Consider the following 22688-nt stretch of genomic DNA (forward strand, 5'->3'; position numbering starts at 1 on the left):
TGGTGGGGGGAGCCCTGGGGAGGGGGTCAGGGGCCTGAGGACCCTGCTGCCCTCAGGACCCTGAAACCATGGGCCATTCCAAATAGGAAAGGATGGATGAGGCTTTTCGTTTGGGGCAGAAGAGAAGTTAGCCTTGTGGTTACAGGCTTTGCAAACGTCCTTCTCCCCAGGCCTGAGCTTTCCCTTTTCACTACCATGAAAAATAAACATAGTTGAGATACCGTGTGGACATGTCCCATGACAGCAGCTGTGGCCTGTTGTAAGTTTATCCTCTCATACATATGAACAAATGATCTTCTCTTAATAATCTTTGGGCAATCCAAACGTTTTTGCCCTTAGTCTCATAGCACCTTAGGCCTGGGCCTTCTAATGGTTTTTAGAAGCCTTGCAAGGGGCTGCCTGTGTGCATTACTGTCTTCATTCCTTGCTTCTGTTCCTTATGCTCAATTTAAATTGGGAGGTTTTAGATCTGTATCTTTGGTACTGTCTGGAACAATACAAAGCTTCTCACATGTGGTCTTGCTCACATGTTTATTTCTGCCAGCTAAGACGTCTTGCGTGGATCCCTAACAGTAAGCAGAACTTTGCTGGAGGTGTGAACTGTCAGTTCTGCCAGGCCTGGCACGTACTCCTCTGAGAATTACGTTATCTCCTGGAAAGCATCCTTAAACTCTTCCTCAATATTTTGTTTCTCTCCTTGAGAAGATCATTTAAAAAAGGGAAAAACTGGGGTTTTTTTCAGAAATTGTGAAGTTTCCAAGTTATTTTTACCCACATACTTAGTTTTCTTCCTTTCTTAATAGGGGAAAGATCACTCCCATAAAACCCTGAATTTAACCATTTACCTTCTACTAACTGTGGCTTTTCTTTCAGTGATAATATCATGGTTTCTGGCAGCACACAGGCTTGTGCACCTGTGTCCAACTTAAAATGAATAAATGTTTCATTTGCTTTTGGACTAGTGGTTAATTCATCTTCTGTTGCAATGATGTCCAAAAATTCCTGTTTCTTCATTCTCTCTTCAGAACTCTTCTGGCACTCATGAACTCTTAGAAAGTGATGTAATTACTTACAGTTTCTGCATTTTCTTCTGAAGGCCAGGCATTATGTTTATTGCAAGGCATGGAACGGTTTCATGTATGCTGATTTTCATCTCCACATGCTTTCCTTACCCCTCATTGCAGTATTTCATCTTCTTTTGCATCTTCTGTGTCAAAATTGTCTCCACCCCTTCATGCAGCTCAGCCAGATTGGATGATAGCTTTGCATGATCTGTGGAAGTGAAAATTTAAGTAAATTTTTAAAGAATTGGAACTGGATGTCCTGTTAATTATTGTCTTCTAATTCAGATTTCAAACATGATTTGCTATACAGAAACTTAGCCTCCAAGATTTGAGGTGTTTCAGTCCTCTGTAAGTCAGAAAGTTTTGTAACTAACTTCTCTTTTCATTCTGTGATTAAGAACACCTCTCTCATTCACGTAACATGGAACAGAGTATTCCTCCATTTCTGTGAAAGTGTTTCAGAGCCTGCCTTCTCTGTCCTGGTGTTTGTGAAGACAGTCAAGTTCTGCTCAAAGTACTCCACATGTCTCCAGAATTTCAGATAATAATTTTTTAAATAATTCTATTTATTATTCAAGTTGTTTTTTTTTTTAGTTTGCTTCCCTCCTGGCATCCTGCATTGATTAAGAATCATAAGAATCAAAGTGCTTGACAAATGTCTGGTTTAGGCTGTAATATCCCAGTCATTAACACTTGATCGATGCATTTCCAGATCAGCCAGTAATATATTTTAGATCCAGATCAGGTGTGGCCATGCAAACACTGTTTCGTAAAATTAAGAGCACGCAACATGGTGTTAATGCTGTCTTTATCCTGCAGGATTTTTGATCTTGCACTATAGGCTCTAAACCTGACTTTAATGTGTAGTCAGACCATGACCTCAGCACCTGAGTTGTAAGCTAACAGCACCGCGTAATGTGAGCCTCAGCAGAACATAATGCATTCCCTGTGGCTTTTGCAAGAATATCTGAAGTGTGTAACTCCCCACTAGTTTAGGTGAGTTACACAAAGGAACTATGGTCAAAGATGAAGATGTGTAACAGTGTATTTTTGTCCATACACAATGATACAGTGCCTCTTGATACTAAATTTAAACCTTTTTTAAATTTTTGGATTTTTTGTTATGTTTCTTGTTAGTCTGTCAATTTTTTCCCTGCCTACATGTTTCAGAGTCCAGAATCGCATCATCACAATAAGCTTTGGGTCTGAATGCCAATTTAAATATACATTTAATTAATGTCAGTATATATTTAAATTGACTTTCAAAACCAAATAATTAAAATGATCTTTAAATATTACCGATTTACCCTTTCCTGTGAGGTATGCCTTTAACTTATATTGTCGTTTTAATCTATGAAGTCACTGTTGTAGATGGGGAGAAGGTTGCAGGTTAACCAAAGAACATTTTACTTCAGAAATCCTGTCATGAAAAGGTCAACGTAATTGTCCTCAAAGTGAGCAAGTTGACATATAGGAGGGGAGCGTCTATTTCTTCGTCTCTTCTGCAAAGCACAGTTTATGATATTTGTATCCATTCTCTCATTTACAAAACGGGTGTGGAAATGTATTTGAATACGCTTAGGGTCAGAATCTGGGAGGAAACACCTGTGAGCAAATTCTTTATGTCACTATGAATTCCAGTACCAACCTTATTTCGTAATTCGTGAAAGTCCTCAGTGGTTGATTGGGGGATTGGGAAGATTTGAAACCTGACATTGTGGAAATTGCTGCTTCCAACTTTGACAAGGAAAGTAAAACTTTTGGAAGATGATATGCTGGGAGAGAGACATAAAAATATGGGTCTGAAAAGGCTCTGAAGGGATCATTTAGCCCATTTGTTTCTAGTGGGTGAAGGTCACCTATTAGATTAGATATCAAGCTTCCCCAGAGTTGTGTTGGCTCTGTGCCAACTTACCACTTTCAGTACCATCATTTTTGCCTAAGAGCATCCTAATGCAGCGGAGCCTGAGTGCCCTTGGATGCATAGGCAACGGATTCAGTGGGGGACGAGGATGAAGGAGTGGAAGTCTCACACGTGGAGATAAAGTGGCAAGGAGGATGCAGAGGCAACGCTGAACTGGAATAGGCTGAAGTGAACAGTCATCCCATATTAATGCTCATCTTCCCATCGGTTTTGTGCTCATTAGTGTATTCATTGAAAGGCTGTATGCTGTGAGTTACTATGGACAGGGCTGGAAGACAATCTTACAAAACGTGGGATAGGAGGTGTGGAACCCTGCGCCTTTGGAGCCAGATTGTATATAGAGGCATGGGAGGCCTGGGGGGTACGATAGAAAAAGCTGATTATCTGTAATGATCAATGATCTACTGCACACATCAGTATAAAAATTATTCTTTCCATCCCTTGTTAGATGGTCCTGTAACATCTCCCTTCCTTACTCTCAGAGGAGAGCTCTGCAGATTTTCTCTGAACCTTCACAGGTACTCTGCCTGGATTTGGGGGAGAGAATTCGTGGATTTTGAACAGGAAACTTTCAGTTGTGAACTAAATCCATGTGCAAATGCTAAAATTTATATTCTGTGGGGAGCTAAATGGATTTCCGAGGTCTGCAAGCTTAGAAGACTGGAAAATTGCCAGAAACCTGGCACGGTGACGTCGTCACCATTCTGCAATTACTGTGGTATAACATAACCTAAGTTTTCTTGAGTGGAAAACAATCCATACTGAGCTTGTACAATAAGCCTCTGTCAAGCACTTCCATTTTCGCAACGCTACAGTGTAGACAGTGCTTTGAACTGGAGTAAGCCATGAGGTTAACAAAGGGCTCTGTGGAACCTGAGATCATAGCTGAACAAATTCCAGTGGACCAAGAGCAACCTCTAGTTCAACACTTTGAATTCATAGCTTTCTTTTCCAGTAAGACTTTTAAAGTCCAGGTAGGACTTTAAAAATGTATAATAATACCACACATGGTTACACATACATAGGCACAAATGTGAAGTCTGAAAGAAGGGAAAACTAGCAGACAGAATCTAAGCTTCTTTTCTTGGCAGAGGTAAGGATTTTAGTTTTCTTTTAAGATAACTGTAACATTCTTTAGTTAATGTGAGGGGGTGACTTTAAAAGTTGATGCCTTGAAGGCTTCATACTCTGACATTCAAAATTTGTTTTATATGGTGAAAAAGATACTGTGCCAATGGGTTGATTTCCTACTTTTTTCTACTGATTACAACAATAAAAGGAGCATTTGTATTAAAAAAAATCCTTAATTTAACTTCCTGGGAAAAATGTATGAGAACTAGACTAGATTGTTGATAGTTTTTGTAATAGAAAATGTACTGGTGTCCTTGCTACATGCTATATAAAAGGTATTAAGATCAGGAAAATTCCTTATATTTTCCACTGAGTAAAGGAGGTTTTGTTTATAGGTCACACAGAGAAGAACTATGTCCTCATCGATTCACTTTTTCCTTTTGCATAGGCTGTGCAGGAAATCCTGGACTGGTAGGAATACAGGTAGGAATGCTGATTATTTGGCTGGTGATTAATTTTCATACCAACGAAGGATAATCTAAAAATTTTTCAACTACATGAAACAAACATCTTTCATAAGTTTCAGAAAATCTCCTTTCAGTAGTTACCTAACTGCAGGAAGAACCTGAACTGAGGAATTCAACCATTATCTCTGTTTCCCAAAAAATTACAAAAATCTTTGTAACTGGTCGAAACTTTGAAACTAACGTGTATCCTTCATGCATCCTTGGTAGAAGTCGCTATAAAATATTACCACAAACGTTCTTGTCTACAACTTGCTAATGTGCAACACTTCATACATCAGGAAAGTCAAGGTGACTTTCTGTCCTGGTTTTGGCTGGGATGGAGTTGATTTTCTTCCTATTAAGTGGTATAGTGCTGTTTTGGATGTAGTATGAGAACAGTGTTGATAACACACTGATGTTTTAGTTGTTGCTAAGTAATGTTTACGCTAGTCAAGGACTTTTCATCTTCCCGTGCCCTGCCAGGTGCGCGGGGGGCTGGGAGGGAGCGTGGCCGGGACGGCTGGCCCAGCTGGCCAATGGGCTATTCCATACCATATGACGTCATGCTCAGTATATAGGGCTGGGCGAAGAAGAAGGAGGGGGGGACGTTCAGAGTGGTGGCGTTTGTCTTCCCAAGTAACCGTTACGCGTGATGGAGCCCTGCTTTCCTGGAGATGGCTGAACACCTGCCTGCCGATGGGAAGTAGTGAATGAATTCCTTGTTTTGCTTTGCTTGCGCACGCAGCTTTTGCTTTCCCTATTAAACTGTCTTTATCTCAACCCACGAGTTTTCTCACTTTTACCCTTCTGATTCTTTACCCTTCTCACCCCGAGGGGGGTGAGCGAGTGGCTGTGTGGTGCTCAGTGGCAGGCTGGGGTTAAACCATGACACTTTCCTGGTGCATGGAAGTTGTTTAGTGCAGGAGAAGATAGAGCCATAGACTTTGTGAACTCCATACCTTTCTTCCTCTGCCAGTATTTTCTGCATTAATGTGCAGCACTGTGAAATCATCTTTGGCAGTTTTCCTTGAAATGCCAGTACTTGGAGTCAAGTGGTTACAGGAGAATCTCTTCTACTTTTTTAACAAGTATTACCCTACTTAAACAGTGACTGAGGTGAACCATGCAGTTCAGAAAGCAGAAGATACATTAGAATAAACAAATAAATAAATAACTTTTTTGTTCTCACCATTAAAAATACTGACTCCTGAATGCCTGATAGTCAGAAGGAGAGGATAGGATGAACCAGTTTCTGCACAGATTAGAGTGAGAACAGCTGCTCCTTAGGTGTTTCACATTGTTAGTGCAGAAGGGCAATTTGAAAGGACTCTCTCATGCCCAATAAATACAAAAAAAGCATGCTCAGACACTAAGCCCTGGATTTGTCACAGGAGTTATTAGGAAAAACAGCAGACAGAAAATGCATTCTAAGAAAACCCAACAAAGATTTTCAACACTGCTCCTTCCCTGAGTGTTCCAGTATTAAAACAGGCTTGCATAAGGGAGTGGGAAATGGGAAGAAAAAGGCTCCTGGGGTTACTATGTAATAACTTTTAGATTCATATTAATGATTGATATAACGGATTGAAATTGAGAAGATATTCCTAGCATGGCAGTATTACCTCATCTCACATTCAATAGAGAGTAGTGGGAATATTTACTAAAACAATACAAAAAGACAAGGTGACTTTCTTTTCCAGAAATGAAAAAATGAAATTGAAAATGAAAATAGAGAAACATGGGAAAACTTAATGGAAACATTACTATGACTTTGCCTAAATTGCAACTTTCATCAAATCCTGACATATTTGTAAAAACCGTGAAATACACATCTAAACGCAGTAGAATCAGTGACAGAAATTCATCATTCTGTGCTGTTCAAAGCAGCATGCTACAAGGTATGTCTTTATACACCATGACAGTACAAGCACAATAATTTTTGTAAATCAAATAGTTATATTCAAGAAGATTTGAGTTAAACATGTTGCCTCACATCTTTAACACCCACTGAGTTGGCTTAGAGTTTTCCCATTAGAGATAATTATTTATAAAACTTTGTGTGTGTTGAGCACACAATGTGTAAAAATAGATACACTAACTGGAAACAATTCTCCTTTCTATTCTGTTCAATTATTTTGGTTTACATTTGCTATGTTCCAAATGGTCAACATCTTTTTTTCATTAATTAATTAAATTGGTCTTGCTTTTGTTTTCTGTTCTAGCTAAACAAAGTCTAAAAAGTTTCCATTGTTGCTGTTGCTGTGTTTCCAAAACATCCTGTGGTATGTCCGATTCACGATATATTTGGCTATTTTTTGTGTGCTTGTTTTGAATGTTCAGTCTGCATATCATGCAATGTTCTTTCTGGCATCAAATGTCTGAATTTCCTTCCTAGCCTCTCTGTTATTGGTTCATGGTATACTAATTTGATTATGATATGATATGAATATAAATATTAAAAGTGTATATTACACATACCAACTTTATCTTGCAGAGAATTCTGGGGTAAATAGTTTCCGAAATGTTTACTTTAACTATCGATTTGATTTTTAAAACATATTTCTTTGGCTTTGTTTGTGCCTATTTTGTGTACACGTTCCATAAAGACTTTTGTAAATGATCTTCATTAAATGAGTAGTTACAACTGCTAATTTTGATCAGATGCTCTAATAGTTGCCAGAAATATAGTTCATAATTTATATTCCATCATTAATCCCCTCCTTCAATTTACCATTCTTGCTGTTCTAGCTCATGATCCTCTAAGATATTCCCCACCTATTTTTACTACAATGAAGTGCCTCATGACCTAAAGAGGACTAGAGTAGTGAGGTTAAGCACATGAGCCAATGTCTGCAGAAACAGATCTTGCTTTTCTGCAGAAATTATCCAGTCAGAAAACAAAGCAGAGGAAAACGTAAATAACAATTCCATACCATTTGTGAACCATCTGCAGGCCAACAGTTTTTCCCTGAAGAAATTAATGTATATTTCAAGACAAGAAATATGGAAGATAAATATGATCTGCTAGTACAAATCACATCAGGGTGAATTCAGCAGTGAGCAATGAGACAGAATCAGGCAGGCATCTTGCAGGCTGATTTTTAGCTCTTCAAGTAAGGTTTAAATTAGATATAAGTAGTTCATGTATTTTACACCTAGGAGCGCAATTCACATAAACCAAGTAAAAAGTTAAATTAACCAATTAATCTGTCACAATGTTTTTCTGTTCTTCTATGTAGCACATACACACTCAATGAAAAATATTCTTTTTACGAAGAAAGATGGCATTCATTCCAGAAAATGGGAATGCTTTGTAGTATTCTTCTGATAGTGTTTACTGAAGCATGCTTGTTTTGTTATGGGGAGTAATTTATTACCTATGTGCATTTTAGGGCATTTTCTTAGCAATAACTTGCAGAGGTAAAAACCCTGGCATTTTAAGACCACAGCCAAATACAGAATTTTTCAGGAACCAAATGTGAACACTTCTAAGATCACTTCCAACAGAAGATACATTGATTAGACACAAAAAAAATGAAAAAGGACTTTAAAATATTAATAGGTCTGTAGCTAACTTTCACAGCAAACATCAGTGATTTCAAGTTTTCATTGATAAGTTGTGTCTTACATAAAACTGCCTGTCTAGAATAATTTTCCTTGGTTTTTGGGAGAGCAGACCGTTGGAATTCGTGTTGCTCAGTACATCACTGTTCTTTTTTCGTAGGCCATACAAACTGAAGGAAGTGACTGCCTATATTGGCACTGGAACTTTGTAAATCTAAAACTGTAATAGGCACAGTCATTCTCAGCATCTACAAAACAAATCTCAGATTTCTTTTCTATATGAAAGCTTATTTAGGTTACTTGAAAATATATGTTGCAAACTTTTACTTCAACTGGAAAATGGTACTTCTCTTCAACACTCCATTATCACACAACTGAAAAAAAATACCCCAAAAAGAACAGGTGAGAAGTCCATGGAAGTTAAATATTAAAGATAAAAATGACATTTCTAATACAAAAAGGATAGTTTCCCTGAGGAGATGTTTCAAGAGTGAAGGTCAGTTTTTGAAAAGCACTTTAAAGAACATTTCATTTTGAAGAGGACTGTCAGAATGCAAATGTAGTGATAATGCAGATAGCGTACGTCCAAGATGCTTTTCTCCCAACAAAGGGGGATGTTTATGATTTATCACACATAATAATACTCACCTGTCTGAACAGAAATTGGGTTGGGGTTTGTTTTTTTTTTTTTGGTTCTTTTTAATAATGCCCTCTAAGCAACTGGGAACGATAATATGCATTGCAATGTTCAATGGCAAGCCTGTGAATTCACTGTTAAAGGGAAGCACTCTAGTTCAATAAAAAAACACTTGGAACAACCTGGAATAGTGTGCCCTGCTGCATTGCAAAGCACAGTGTCACTTCTCCTAGAAGACAAAGTAAGTCCTGCAACAATATTCTTGTGAAAGAAAAAGACAATTAGAGAAAATGAAAAATCATCCATTCTTTGCAGTGAAAACTTAGCAGATTTTAGACAGTATTTTAATTTAGCTCCTGGAAGAGGTCCATGCACATACTTTAGTTTTGATAATACATGATACATGTGCCTTTCTAGAAAACGTCATTGTATTTTGCATACTGAGCTCTAGCTGTCACTGCTGATATACATTAGTTCTCATATCCTTCCCCAGTCTTCCATGAGAAGAGTAAGTAGAAGAAATATGAAGGAAGCAAGAAGAGGAGAATTAATGTGAAACAATCTCCAAAATGAAAACTGGAGTAAGGGTTCTTAGACCCGTATTTTCCAATGGATACACCAAAGCATGTGTATTCAATCTGAATCCCACCCATTTGTTCCAAGAACAGAATTGTTTTCTGATATAACACTTTGTTTTAGTTTTAGGGATGAAAAAGAGATCTGATAATCAGACCTGGAAAGTGTTCTAACTGAAGGTATTTGAGTAAAACAAGGAGCTTTTAGATCACCAGATTTTTTGATTATGGTGTATTTGTGTTTCTGTATACAGTTTCTCTCACCAGCTGGACCCAATCACCTGCATGTATATAGAGAAAGTATAGAAAAAAATATATTGGCAAGTGAGGTGCTCAACTTTCAGGACCTTAACAACTGCATGCCAAAACATTCCTGGAGCTGAGATGATACAAAAACCCCAAACTATCCGCGACATGAGCTGAGGTCAGGCATAGCTTGGAGAAGTTCACAGTGGAAGATGACAACAGTTCCCTAAATGACTAACCACTCCACTGTATTAATAAGGCTACTCACTGCAATGACTGGACATGTCAGGTACAAATCAGGCTGACTTCCACAACTGGAATTACCCAGCATTTGGGCGGCAGCGTGTTGTGGCACTAATTACATGAAACAGCTCTACAGGTGCCATGCTTGACCTGCTTATCATCAGCCACATGCATCGTGAGAGCTGTTCATTGCTACCCTTAAACAGAAAACTCTTACCCCAAAGTGCTTGAAGTCATAACACAAGCAATGGGTGGGAGTAGAAGTCAAGCTCTTCCTTCTTTATTCCTCTAGACCATGCTCCTGTCTCAAAAACTCAGACTTGATGCTCAGAGAATACATCTGCTTCTCCCCTGGACTATGCAGGAGTACAGCCATATCAAGGCAGCATTTTACCAGAGTCAACTGGCAATGCTGCAAAGCATATTATTAATTTGGGGTACTACCATACTAACAGGCTTATGTGGCTTCTGGGACCCAAGGAAGTAATATTGCAGCTTTACATGGTGTAAAGCGGATCTATCTTTCCTTTCCTGAGCTGGAGAATCAGAACCTAAAGCTGGTCTCAAACTGACTTAACTTTCTTTATTTTTAGTCTTAACTCACTAAAAAGCAGTGAATCAAGTTGACATTAATTTCTGATGACAAACTGGTAAAGAAACTAAGTGCTTACTTGTGAACCATAATCTTCTCTTGCATGTGTTCAGATTTGTTTTGGCAGCTGTTTTAATGGAGAAACACTACATTATTTATCATCCCACAACACTCCTATTTCATTCAATAAAATTGTAGAACACTAATGCGCAAAAACATGAATGATTCTAGATTTGCTTTTCCGGAAACTTAGGTACAGTTTGCCAAGGAAAAATAAATTAGCAACATATGAAACTGCAATATTTCATTAATACACTAGAAGTGAATGAATAATTGTGATACATTTTACACTTAATTAATTTATGTTGTCTTAAAGTTAAATGCTAAACCATAACAAACAGGAAAATTTTTTGAAATTATTCCCACTGACAACCTGAAATATTATTTTCATTCTTCACTGAGATCCTACCTCCAGTTACATAATTTTCAAGTCCTACTGGAAAATATTTTCAATAAAATTACCTTTAAAAAAGTTTTCCATAGAAATCCATTCTGAAAATATATCTTAAATGGAATTGTAAAAATCAATCAATATTTATGTCTCACAGTCTGCATTTATAGGTTCTGTATTGAATTCATGGGCTGTGTGGAAAAAGTTATTGATTAGCATTACTTTCTTTAACACATAGTTCATGAATAAGGGATGCACTGCCTGCAAAGTGCTGATAGAGGTTGCTAATTGGGAAAACGTACCATTTACATAAATTCAATTCTTTGTTTTACAATGTTCTATAAAATTTCTGCACAGAGGAAGGGAAGGAAGGGAAATACAGGTTTATTTAGCAACTTCATAGCAAGTGAAATCTTGCTATGAAGATATTCTGTTAAAGTACTGTAACAAATGTTGCTTTTTGAAGGATTAAGGCTAAATCTTACTTTCCTTATTCATAAAAACAGTTATAACAGAGTTCATGGGAATTTTACCATTGCTTCAAAGAAAGTACAGGCTGTGACACTGAGTTATTCTTAGGAACAATAAGTGCCATTTAACCCTGTATTACTGTAACCAGTGCTCTCATTGTTAAAGGACCAGTGAGTGGAGAAAAGAAAATCCTGAGAGCTTTAATGCATTAAAAACATATTATCTGAAATAGAAAATAAGCAAAAAGCCATTTGAAACTTCTCTTCTATATGTCAGGAAGATTTCAGTGATGAACCACTGTTCACAATAGTTTCTATACTGTTCAACTTCAATACGTATAGATAAAGGAAGTGTACACAATCTCTTTGCCTTCACAAATGTAAATTTGGAACTGTCTTTGTACAAAAGATGTTTGATCATCCACACTGTTTGTCTTCAGCAGATGCTTTTGTATCCAAGCCTGCTCCCATGGAAATCAACAGAAATTTGCCAGTGACTCAAATGAAGACAACCCAGGTCTTCACTACGTAAGTGCATGTAATGGATTGTTTCGTATTAATATCTGTTAATGTTTTATCTATGGATTTTTTGTATAATGCTGAATGCTTGGAATTGTCCTTCTTTTCTATATAGACAAATTACAACCAGTCAAAGGATGTGGATGACTTCAGAAAAGTGATTATTTCAATTTCAATGCTATTTAAATGTCTGATTTAGGAAATTATCTTTTCTCTGTTACTCATGATTTCAATAACTGGTGTTTGGATAGATGACATTAAACTTGAGTCATGTGATTAACCAGTGCAAACAGAATGGTTATCCAAAAAATCACCTCTTAGATACACTTGTTACATTTTCTCTCACTTCTGCAATACTGTCTGAGGATAAGTACAGGAACAAAGTGGCGCTTCTCAACGTCTTTTCGTTGAATACCTTATTTTTCTAAATAAACTCAATCAAATTCTGTTTACTAAAAAAAAAAAGTTCAATATCACTACAGAAGTGTGACTTTAAAAAGAAGTGTGAATTTTAAAAAAAGCAAATGAGCAATTCTCTAAAGCTCTTGTTGGCCAGACATTTTTTACTTAAATCAAGAATCTGTCTACAGGTAATCTTAATGATATGCATTTTCACTAGATGACTCTGTACCACTATTCATATTCTCAAATTAAAACTGAAATTTCTGGGAAAGTAAGGGTTTACATTTTTTTATTTGCTTTTATTTAAATTTTTTAATCATAAACAGCATAGCAACAATTTTGCTGAAATCACCCTTATAACCCTTGCTAGCTAACAGTCTGCCAATAAATACACACTGGAGAGCTTAACATTGATAAAACTTGGTTTATATGCTGTCCATTGAGTATTGTGAGTTGTGTTCTTTGAATTGATACTCATGCCTTAGAGTATAAAAAGGTTAGCAAATAGCACATTTATCCAAGTAATGTACAGCTCATTCTACCCTTTTTAACATCTGTGTGTCCTCTTGATGACTTCAGCCTTTCTAAGACTAACAAGTGAATTTAGGATTTATAGTTGAGAAACAGCATGGCTGCTTCTGCTGTCAGTCTTTATTCATTACTCTAATAATAGGAAGTGTAATAAACAACATAGATTTACAACTGTACATTTTAATTATTGCTTCTGAAGGTTTATGTAATCAGGAGAGGTGATCACTGCTCCTTCTTATTTGGAATTTTCTCTTTTGGTGCCAGACACTACCGCGTTATTCAGTAAGCAGACAGCTTCGTTCCTTTCATCAGTGATTCATGAAAGAGTTGACAGTTTGTGTGTTAAGGCAATCTGAGCTTCAGTCTAACAATCTGATTTGTTGGCTCAGTAGATTTACTGCATCTTGATCTTCTTGATAAATTCCATGTGAAACTCAATACCAGCTGCCCTGACAACATCTTTATCTACATGAATAAGTTCATATTGGTCCAGATGCAAAGAGAAAAAGACTTACCTAAACCCGAGAATTTTGTAATGAAAAGTTAAAAGTTTGCACAGGTTTCACATGCAGAATTTTTTATCCCACAGATAAACTACACTTAAATTTAGAAGTGATATTTTGCTTTTGGACAGTCTTTGTTAATTTGAAACAAAGATATTAAATAATCGTATCTTGTTAGCATGTGTTACATACAAGAGCAAATGGAAAGTCCTTGCTTACTATACATAGCCACTGTGACTGTAATTGCAAAAAACTGAAAAGAGATAATTTAATGATAAACTATTAAAAAAAAAAAAAAGTAAGCATAGACCAAAACTATGGATTATACAACAGGTACAAAATAAATGTTGTGTAGAAAATAGGGTGACTTCCTGGGGTGAACAGTGTATTGGATTGTTGCCCTAAAAATTTTTTTCACTTTTGCAGCTAGTTCCTAGATTGTTAGGCAAGTTTAAAATCTGAATCTCCTGTTTACTTGCTGAAAGTTCATGCTTTCCTGTATTTCCATTGCATAAGATAATTACATTTCTTCTTACAGTTTATAAAGAATAGTAATATACTTTACAGTAACTGCAAATCTTTGAGATATTTTGTCCATATAATCTTGCTTATGTGTTTTGTATTTGTGAGTTTAACAAATTCCGGCCACCAGTGTGCGTCATGATGCTACCTGTACATATACTGTGCTTTCCCAAGAACACACTTATGCAGTACAATTTCAATTTCTTCTAAATTTCATTGGTAATCTAGAAACCATTTTCTGATTTCCTTCGAATCCACAGTTCTGAGGAAATGATGGTATACAGTACGATTCCCCTTAGATAAAACAACTTTAAATTACTGTAAAATCAAAAAACAAATAAATCTAGAAGTAGCTCCCACTCATAGCAATCAGTTGAAGTAATTTACTGTTTTGATGAGTAACAAAACTGTATTATGAGAAAGGTCTGTCTGTGGAACATAAACCACAGCACAAAATTTTGTAGACCTATTAATGATAGTCAGTATTGATTGAAGCAACTAACAGACTGAACTGACTGAAGAAGTCTGTTAAACGGATTTCAAAAATGATATCTGGAGAAGTCTTTGGATGTCGGACATACCCATTCTAAGAGTTCTGTTGCCTTTTAACACAAAGCAGACAGTAGAGTGTCATTCTCTTGCAGATTTCATGAACAGCATTACTGGGATGGTGAGACAAGGGTCTATTCCTTTTCGGTTTGATACAGACATTGCAGACAGCCTTGAGGAGGATGCAGGTGTATACTGGGAAGATTGGTGTACAACAGCATGTTCTAACAGTTGGAGGTAAATCTTCATTACCTTGGTGGGTTTCCTTGGATGTTTGAGTTTAATGATAATGTGCACTGGAATTTCTGTGAAGAAAATGCCTCAGAGCTCTGGAATCAAAAAAGACTCCTGCAGAGAAGATACTGTACATAGTATTTTTTAATAACCTATGCCTCTCAGGCTGTCTGGTGCTTATTAATCTGTCTGATCATCAGGAATTAATTTCAAGGCTTTAAGGGAGAAAGCAACAAGAAGTATAACTGCGGTGCAACTTCACTGAGGCTTTCTAAACCTCAGAAGGATTTTACTTCTTTTCTTAAGACTACTCTGAAATATAACATTGACAAAGATAACAACCAGGGACAAGCAAATCCACAGAAACCAACTTACTCAGCAGTTGCTTGGAGATAAAGAATATAGAGCCACCAAACTGAGTTGGTTATTTCAGATGAACATGGTGATGGAACCGCAGCTGGATCCCAGAGAATCAGGCCATGCTCCCACCTGGCAGGAAATATAGAAATCTTGGAAACTGCAAAATTTCAATGGATCTCAGAAACTAAGGAAGCCAAAGTCACAGTTCTAAGGGTTGGGTGACCAATTTAAATGTCTGGGCAACTATACTTCAGTTGTGATTTGATTACGGACACTAAAAATTCTTCATGGCTCATAGCCTAGCATGGATTCCTCTCCTTTCAGAGCACTAGGATATATATCAGCAAGAAGGAGGACATGTATCAGTAAAAATGATAAGATGCATGGGATAAAAGATTTAAAGATGCTAACAAAGATTGGGTATTCAGCTACTTCCCAGAGAAAAGGAAGTCTGAAGCACCATACTAAGTTGGCTATTTCACAGAGAAGACTTTCTTGGTGCTGGTCCTATTTTACTACTTGCCATTAGTATCAGTGATCTCTGGCAATATAATGACACACTTAGGATGGTTTTTAGGAAAAAAGTAAATCTGAACCAATAAGTACTGATAGGAAAGAATACTCCAATCATCAAAAAGACATATAGCTGCCAGCAAGCCGAATACATTTAGCATGCTTCCCCTGTGCAAATTTTAAGGCATCATAGGACATATGGATTTTGAGTCTCAAGATTTTAACTCCACCATGACATAGCAAAAGCATTTTAACTCTAAGCAGATAGTTGTTGTTTTAACAGTAAATTAACAAATAATTTCAATGAAGAAGATAATTTGTAATAAAAAATACTTAATATTTAATCAGAAAAAAACTTGAAACTAAAATCCCAGAAACTAAAACAGTGCAAATTTTTTTTTGTGGTGTGATGTTCTAAGGCATGAATCAGAACTGCAGAATTAAAGTTTATTGTCACAAATGCAAGCCTGGAGATCTTAGAGCTACAACATACTCTTGGATATTAAGGTTGCACATATACCCTGCATATATTCTTGTTCCTCCATCCAAGAACAGGTTCCAGCCCTAAGAAAATGCTACAGAATGCATAGGTGTGCCACAAACAGAATCAGGCAAACACCTGAGGGAAAGCAGGCATATCCACTATTCCTTAAGGAGCATATCAAGATAGATAGCTCTCTGTCACACTGAAAGAAAATGGAGATTCTTTTCTATCAAAAGACTTAATCATATTTAGGATACGGTTTACATTATGGAAGAACTTTTGGCAATAACCATGAGGAAAAATCATTTTATTCATCTTGATTACTGTCAGGGATTTTTCCATTATGTAAACAACAGCTCATAGGTATTCAGGCATCCAAAGCTTCGAAACAGCTTTGAGAGCAGACAGCAACTGACTTTGCTGAATGCAAACTCGTCATATAAACCTCTTGATAGTTATTATTCTAGGAAGCACATTGCCTCTGTCTTTGCCTGCATAGACTACAAAGTGCGTGAAAAGTACTGAAAGAGCCTGAGAAGTTGCTGGGGGGGCATGCAAATTTATTCAGTGAAAAAGCACTTGGGCTAATCCTAGAGATGTCCTTTTTATTCTAAACTGTTGCAAATGTCCTCTTAAGCTAGGAATAAGAATTTAACTTTGAATTTAGATAGCATTACACACATTACAATACCACACAAAATTAGCAATAGTCTGTATACCGTATGCAATTTCGACTGTGTTCAAATTGAACCAGGTGGGGCCTGCTGAAATGAATATTTTTGGGCCATAACAGGGTACTTTTAAGCACTTGCTTTCAGTGAGAAACTGTTCTTTCTTTGTTTGGACATCATATATATGTCTGGTTTTTAGTTTTGATCTGAAAAAGGAGAAGAATCAATTTATAACACAAAAAAGGCAATTTCATCCCCAAGTAAATTTTTCCAACAGCACATAAGATTGGGATGACAACACTCTAACACTTCAGTAATAATTAGTCATCATGTCTTAGCAGAACATAATATATAAAACCTATTTTTCTAACATTTTTCTTCATCTTTTTTCTTTTTAACATCATATACTTTAGATTGCCTCTTTATATCAGATATTATTGGGGTTTTTTCCTTCCAGATGCTTAGAGGTTAGGAAAGGATTTTATTTCTTTTGATTCCTCTCCTGGGAAAAGAATCTACCAGCTTGTTAGTTTCCTCAGTACTCCCTATATAATAAAAAGTGGCATATATGGAAGGCCTCATTTTCTTTTCTTAGCTCCACTCCAAAGATGCTGTGAGAACTTACAACTTCCGTTAATTTCCTTGGGTATTGCAGGTGTTCAGCAGCTCTAAGGATTGAACGTACTGGGATAAACAGAAGCTCATACTGGATGCATGGAGCTAATAAGGATTGTGAGTCCTAAAATAGAACTTACACCACCAAAAAAAAGTATTTCTTCCAACTGAACACGTCAAGCAAGATGTGACTTGTTAGAAAAATACCTTACTTCTCTTTTCTTGAATGGCCATGTTCTCAAGCTCTCATTATATTTTGCAGACTGAAACAGAGTAAGATTTGTTCCTACTCACATCTGAATCTCAGTCTGATTCCCATGACTATTACCGTCACTATACAGTTAACATAAAAATATTTTCTGTTATTCTCATCTTCTGCCCACCAAAATTGCATTCTCCCCTTTTTTTCTTTAATGCTGTATTTTAATATTTATTTTTGTCCTTTTTTCTGTGCGCTGGTAGTTAATTATGTTTTATATATGCTGGAAAATTCTAATAAAAGCGCTAGGACTTAGAATAGAAACTTTTCTCTTTTTTAATTGATGGAAAATCTGCAAGTTTAATTAGGCAACCCACTGAGATAAATGCATCAACAAATAAATTTCCCACTCATGAATGCAGTACAGCCAATGAGAAACTGCCTAGCAAGTTTCAATTCACTTGGGTACCAAAGTATTTATACCCAACACATTTGGGCCAGATAATAGCTTTCTGATATAACCCAAGGATTACAGAGTGAACTCCAGCAGGGCAGCTGATTCTTAAGCACTAGGAAATCTCCCACTGGAGAGATCTCCCACATTTTTTTCTTTCAGAGTGACAGGCGAACAAGTGCATGCCAGGAACATGCCTGAAGGAAGAAAGGGTTAATACAAAACTGCTCTTTGCAGGTAGTTACTATCTAGGCTCTTCTAGGTTGCTCTAGAAATGAGCTGGTCCTGATGACCTGGAGAACAGGGAAGTACAAAGATCCTATTTAGTTTACCTCTTGTTTACAGTGCAGGTTATTTTTCTGTTTATACTATGCACCATCTGAATCCAGGAAAAAAAAAGGCGAGGCTAGTCTGAGATTGCTAATGCAATCTGGTAAAAATCGAGAAGGTATGATCTTGTGATTAAAAATATCAAAATAAAGGGTATTGATACATAGTATAATGCCTTAAAAAAAAGAAACATAAAAATTAGTTTAAAATAATAATCACATAATATGGGTCATAACTTTTATAATAAAGCCAGATGTTCAACATTGTTTAATAACTGACATAAGGAAGCAATGGTATTTATAAAGGAGATCTTTATTTCTCATGATTCAAAGAGGCATTGCACTTTTGCAGCTAAAAAGCAAACAGTCAGTGTACTTGAGGAATCAATTAAAATAACAGAATAAAAGTGAGGAAACAGCAGTATCAGTTCAGAGCTTCCAACCTATCTGCAGTTTGCTTCCACTTAAAAACATGACTGTTTCTTCAGAGCAATAACTGCATAGCATCTGGGGGATTTCACGGGATCAAATAACTTCACAAGTCCAGACCAGGCAATGTTGTCCTGTAAAATGATATATGATTGAAGTACATAAAAATGTGTTTGACTTAAAAGCTTAGATACGGTAATAGGTCCACATTTTGAAATAGGAAATTGCAAAAAAAAAATTAAAAATTATCCTTAATGCAAAGCAGAAGGAACACTTACCCAACAAGAGAATCACGGAAAGTTTGTTGAGAAAAAAGGATACCCAAAACAGGATGTATTTTAAAGACATTAAATTATTTCTGGCACTATCAAATGACAGCTTACCACCCACTTCGTCAATAAAGCTTTTTTTCGGTTGAACTAGAGCAAAGAAATTAAGGATCAAGTCCTACTCATTTTATGCAGCACATTCTACTACTGAAGCTAATTAACTGACTTTTCAAATGAATAAGGCCAGCTGGATCTGGTCTTCATGTTGCATATGGCTTTTATCATTTCTATTTTTTCTTTCTAAACATATTTTGTGAATCAACAAGTACAGGATCAAATCAATGCATATATTACATTTAGAAAAGGTAAATCAGTGCTAAATGCAGCAAGTCTGATCTTCTGTCTTGGAAATCATACAGATCTCTATGTGATTTATAACTGGTTGGCATTTGGGAAAATACATTTTTATTTAAATATTTCAAATTGCCTCTCTGTAAAAATACCAGTTAGAACAAAAGCATACATTTACTACAACTCAGTTGTTCCAAGTGCACTGTGGCAGAGAATAAAGTGAATTTTTACTTATGATAAAATGGAGCTGTTAAAATGAAAGGTTTATGGTGGAAAAACAGAGCTATTCACATGAATGGGTTGAAACTTTATTTTAAAATTTTATTTTGACCATGGCCCAGAGCAGAAGCTGGAAGACGCTACCATTTCCTCCTAGCAAATTATTATTTGTCTGAAAAACGTTTACTAGTGCAGAGAAAGTATGATTGCTGCTTCTGAGTTAATCAGGCCAAGCTCAAAATTAGCGTTAGAAGAAACACTGTAATATAAATCATTATGGAGTCAATGTAGGAGCATTTCCTTATTATATCCCAGGTCTATACTTGTAAAATATGTCCAGGCTGTATGTTAGTCAAATGTACCTCAGTTGACCCATACAGTTGGAAAAAGTGCACCCTCTCTCATCATTGATCTTAATTAAGAAACAATAAAAGGAAATCATAAACATTTTGGACCTAATTCAAAATTTCTTGAATTATATGTTCTAAAACATATTCATTGGAAGCTCTAGCATGTACAGCACAATGTTTGTTTAGCATTTCCAATATTCTTTTTAATTATTAAATATCTCAATATGTTGTATAAAATGAGATTTGTTGCATATTTAATTAATTTATTTTTTACTGTCTATTGACTAGTAATTACCATACAATTAAAAGAACATAAACTTTACTGTTGCTGCTTTGCTGAAAATAAAAACATCTGCTGGGCATATGTTTATACTAAATTGAATGAATGCTTATACTTTTGCAAATATGATGAGAATAATAATTCTGCAACAGAGACTTTTGGTCTGCACAGCAATAAATTGGCTGAAATAGTCTCATTTCACTGATGTAGCCTTTAGGTATCATAAAATATAATGCAAAAATACCTGCTCCTTGAGGTAACAAAGACGATCCAGAAGTATCAAAACTTCTATGCAGGGAGCCAGAACAACCTTCAACTAAAAGAAAGGTTAGATACTATAACGATTTTTGGAAAGACAGCTAATACACTTCCGAATGGTTACACTTCCACAGAACAATTCCAGGAAGGTCAGTCATTTTCTAGTGGTTCTGTTGTAGAAATGTCACCTTGCCAATTTTCCCTGTGGGATGGACATCTTCAAAACAGATTATATTGAAGATCAAAAATACATGAAATGCCATAAAGCCAGGAAGCTATGTTATTTAGTTGGTTTTGAGACATTGTCCAATAAGAAAATGATATTATATGAAGCAGAACAACTTTAAAGAGGGAAATAATGAATTTTAATAAAAAGAATTTTTATGAAATAACTGCATGGAGACCAGTCTAGGTTTAAAAGGAGAATGACATTTCATTTTCCAGGGTAATAGTCCCTCTTGAAAAAGAATCTTCCATGTGTTCGCTTTATTATTTTACTGACACCTAATATAGTTTTGGAATAGGATATGCTCCGAAGTTTGGAAGGGGGAGCTGCTTTGTTTTTGCGATTACATACCACAGCGTAAGACAGTCCACCTCTGCATAAAACTTAACAGGGCTTTGTTCTAGACTAGCACACATATAAAAGGTAATAGTATTAATCCTATAACTTTTACCATATTAAATGCTTCAAGCTCATTCATTCTGTGCTTGTATTTTTCGTAGTAATCCATTATACAGCTGTCTGGGAGCTGCAAGGGATTAAAAAAAAGATATAAGAGTTATTCTAGTTACTTTTTCAAGAGAACTTTAAAATGAAATATTTTTTTCCTAATTGAAAGTCACACTACAAAATGAAATCTGTGTTTTGTTTTTGAAATTAGCACTTTCCTAAGGTTTATAATAATTTTCTAGTAGCAGTTGCTCAGTTCTCATTTACCATAACTGTTCTTCAGACAGCATTTTGCACTGACATGAAATACTGAGATACATTCATTATTGAGAAAGCTCTAGCCATTCTTAAATGAGTATTACACAGTAAAGTGGAGATAGATAACATTCTCATTTCCTTTCCCATATATCTTATCCCCTCCTCACCCCCATTCCCAAGAGACTTATTTAAACAGCTGAGGAGTGGATTCTGGTGTGAGAGTAACATGCTTCAGTCATGGATGGTATTACAAAACCTACTATCAGATTCTGCAAATAATACTTTGTTTCTCTGTGCCTCAAGTTACCCATCTTTAAAATAAAACTTCCTCTATTTACTTTGAACTACTACATGTTCTCCTTTTCTTTTCCCATTCACCTGATGCAACATTGCCAGCACTGCCACTATGACTGCAAAAGCTGTGATTTGAGGCTGAATTTGATACAAAGGCAGCTCAAGAACTCGACTAAGCCAAATACCCCTTCCCTTTTCAGCCCTTAGCGGCCACTGCACCACCGCAGGTAGCTAGAGCTATGACCATAACTGCTCTTCACAAAGCATGTTCTCTACAGGGCAGCCAGACTGTAACATTTTCCAGGTTTTAAAGGTCATGATGTCTCTACTCTTCTGCTGTCAACAGTCCTGGATGCTAAAGAAGACAGTTGAGCTGGCCACTTAAGGAACCTGTCAGAGGAATGGGAAGTAGGTTTGCAACGTTACTAGTGATGGAGGCTGCTGGAAAGAGTAGAGCTGAAAGAGCCTGATGTACTTCTTCAGTATTGGGAGTATGCAGTACAGCTACTCTATTGTGGCTATGGAAAGAGCTAGTCCACAACTTAGCAGAAAAGTAATGGTACTGACAAAAGACTAGGAAAGCTGAAGTGTTTAATACATTTTTGCACACTTTTATTAGAAGAGTCATCTGAGAGTATGAGGCTAATCCAGTTGCAAAGAAGTAAAATCTCAGCCTAAAATAGGGAAACAAACTAGAGAACATTTCCACAAATTTTAAGTTTTCAAATCAAGTATGTATTATGAACTTCATCCTAGGACAGCCAAGAAGGGAATGAAGTGACCTCAGAACTATTACTCATTGTCACGGAGAAGTTCTCAAAGTCAGACAGCTAGTAGATGTATGTCTTACTATAGAATAGTCAGTTCAAATTCAATGCACTGAAAAAAATGGAACAAATGAAGAATTTAAAAACACTGAGAGAGAAGCAGATGAGTAATAGTCAACAGGAATTTGTCAAGAACAAATCACAAGTCAGTCTACTTTGCTTGTAAGGACGGTGAAAGTATTCATGACAGCAAAAAACAACTGGTTGTCATATATTTTGATTTCAGCAAGGTTTTTGACACCATTTCACATA

The 22688-nt window shown here is 36.3% G+C and overlaps 1 protein-coding gene across 1 annotated transcript in view; it reads right to left on the bottom strand.

The window, feature by feature from the left end:
* Positions 1-18233: 18233 nt before the first annotated feature.
* METTL25 (methyltransferase like 25) overlaps positions 18234-22688 on the bottom strand; it is a 61492-nt gene continuing 57037 nt past the window's right edge. The window contains exons 10-12 of the mRNA XM_009587369.1: positions 21062-21136; positions 20371-20442; positions 18234-18791 (exon numbers count right to left, since the gene is read on the bottom strand). Of these exons, the coding sequence (XP_009585664.1) occupies positions 18693-18791; positions 20371-20442; positions 21062-21136 (246 nt within the window). The 3' untranslated portion in view covers positions 18234-18692. The remainder of the gene's footprint in view (positions 18792-20370; positions 20443-21061; positions 21137-22688) is intronic.

The sequence above is a fragment of the Fulmarus glacialis genome, unplaced genomic scaffold, assembly GCF_000690835.1.
Source record: "Fulmarus glacialis isolate BGI_N327 unplaced genomic scaffold, ASM69083v1 scaffold4771, whole genome shotgun sequence".
NCBI lineage: Eukaryota > Metazoa > Chordata > Aves > Procellariiformes > Procellariidae > Fulmarus > Fulmarus glacialis.